General features: G+C 39.9%; 1 protein-coding gene across 1 annotated transcript; it reads left to right on the top strand.

Annotated features, from left to right (window-relative positions):
* Nucleotides 1-442: 442 nt before the first annotated feature.
* Nucleotides 443-859, top strand: LOC145636912 (uncharacterized). The gene has a single exon (XM_081688447.1). The coding sequence runs from the start codon at nucleotides 443-445 to the stop codon at nucleotides 857-859; it is 417 nt and encodes a 138-aa protein (XP_081544573.1).
* Nucleotides 860-2,101: the final 1,242 nt, after the last annotated feature.

Genomic DNA, 2,101 nt, shown 5'->3' with positions numbered 1-2,101 from the left:
GGATCTAATTTATAGATCTCATCTCTAAATAAGAGCCCATGTCAAAAGCCCAAAACTTATTTCCAATCTAACTATGCTAGCCTAATCCATTTCATGATTAGTTAATTGCTCATGAGGCCCATTAATGGGCCTCTAACTTGCTTAACCCAATACCCTTATGTGTGACCTCATAGGATCCATTCTAGCGGGCTTTGGACTATTTGACTAGCCCAAAGATCATCTCTCATAGTCTAGCAACAGATGATGACGCCCCAAGAGAACGAACTTATTATCTCCATAATAGTGATCCTTGATATATCTAGTAATTGCACTTATCAAAGACACAACTCCTTCAGTGAAATGTACCAAAACTTTTAGAAACGTGCCTTTAGAAATAGAAGGGAAGATATTCCTGTCTGACTTTATTGAGTTTGGGCTGAGTGACTTTGACCTTATTCTGGGAATGGACTGGCTGAGTAAGTATAATGCTGAGATTAGTTGTAGATCACAGAAAGTGAAGATGGTCACAAGTGCAAATGAATTAGTGACTTACTGGATGAATGGTAAAACAAAGTGCCCAAGGGTAATATCAGTGCTAAAATTAGCAAAGTACATGAAGAAGGAACATCCAGTATATTTCTGCAGCGTTAGGGATATGAACCATGAACAAGTGGCAAATCCAGGAAATATAGAAGTGGTATACGAATTTCTGGATGTGTTTCCAGAAGAGATCCCTGGGATGCCACCTAAGAGGGCAATCGACTTTACCATAGATTTAGTTCCCGGAAAAGCCCTAATATCCAAGGCACCATATAGAATGGCACCTGCAGAAATGAGTGAGTTGAAGGAACAGTTGCAGGATTTACTGGAAAAGGGATAAATTAGACCAAGTGCCTTTCCTTGGGGAGCCCCAGTTCTATTTGTGAAGAAAAAGGATGGAAGCATGAGACTGTGCATTGATTACAGGGAATTAAATAAGGTGATCATAAAGAATAAGTATCCCTTGCCAAGAATAAATGATCTGTTTGACCAGCTGAAGGGTGCCACTGTGTTTTCAAAGATCGACTTGAGATCTGGGTATCACCAACTAAGGATTGCCGACGAGGACATTCCAAAAACTTCATTTAGGACAAGATATGGGCATTACGAATTTACAGTTATGCCTTTTGGATTGACCAATGCCCCAACAATTTTTATGGATTTGATGAATAGAGTGTTTCATCGATTTATGGATAAGTTTGTAGTTGTATTCATAGATGACATACTGGTGTACTCGAAGAGTAAGGAAGAGCACGCAAAACACCTAAGGGCAATTCTGCAAACACTAAGAGAAAACCACCTCTACGCAAAATTCTCTAAGTGTGAGTTCTGGTTGGAAAAGGTAGCTTTCTTGGGACATTATGTGTCCAAAGAAGGAGTGGAAGTAGATCCAACCAAAATAGATTCAGTTAAGGGTTGGCCGACACCCAAGACAGTATCTGACGTGAGAAGTTTCTTAGGCTTAGTAGGGTATTATAGACGTTTTGTTAAAGATTTCTCCAAAATTGCTAAACCCATGACCACCTTGATGAAGAAGGACAAAAAGTTTTAGTGGGACGATAAATGTGAGGAAGCATTCCAAACCTTGAAGCAGAAACTAATCACAGCACCAGTACTTACACTCCCGGATGATAGTGGACTATATGATGTGTACAGTGACGCATCAGAGAATGGCTTAGGATGCGTGCTTATGCAAAATGGGAAGGTGATTGCATATGCATCGAGACAGTTAAAGAAGCATGAAGTAAACTATCCCACTCATGATCTGGAATTAGCTGCAATCATTTTTGCGCTAAAAATTTGGCGCCATTATTTATATAGGGTGAAATGTAGAATATACACAGACCACAAAAGCTTAAAATACATTTTCACCCAAAAGGACTTAAACTCCCGTCAGCGAAGATGGTTAGAGTATACGACAGATTATGATTTAGACATACAATACCACAAAGGGAAAGCGAATGTGGTTGCGGACGCTCTAAGTCGTAAGACTTGTCATGGAATCAACTCGTTGGTAGTGGCTAATGAACTATGCAGAGAAATGATGAAATTGAACCTGGAGGTCGTGGAATGGGGAGTACCA

Source organism: Chenopodium album, chromosome 6 (genome assembly GCF_948465745.1).
Source record: "Chenopodium album chromosome 6, dcCheAlbu1.1, whole genome shotgun sequence".
Classification (NCBI taxonomy): Eukaryota; Viridiplantae; Streptophyta; class Magnoliopsida; order Caryophyllales; family Amaranthaceae; genus Chenopodium; species Chenopodium album.
The sequence above is the reverse complement of the archived record's forward strand: the minus strand, read 5'-3'. Positions and strand labels throughout refer to the sequence as shown.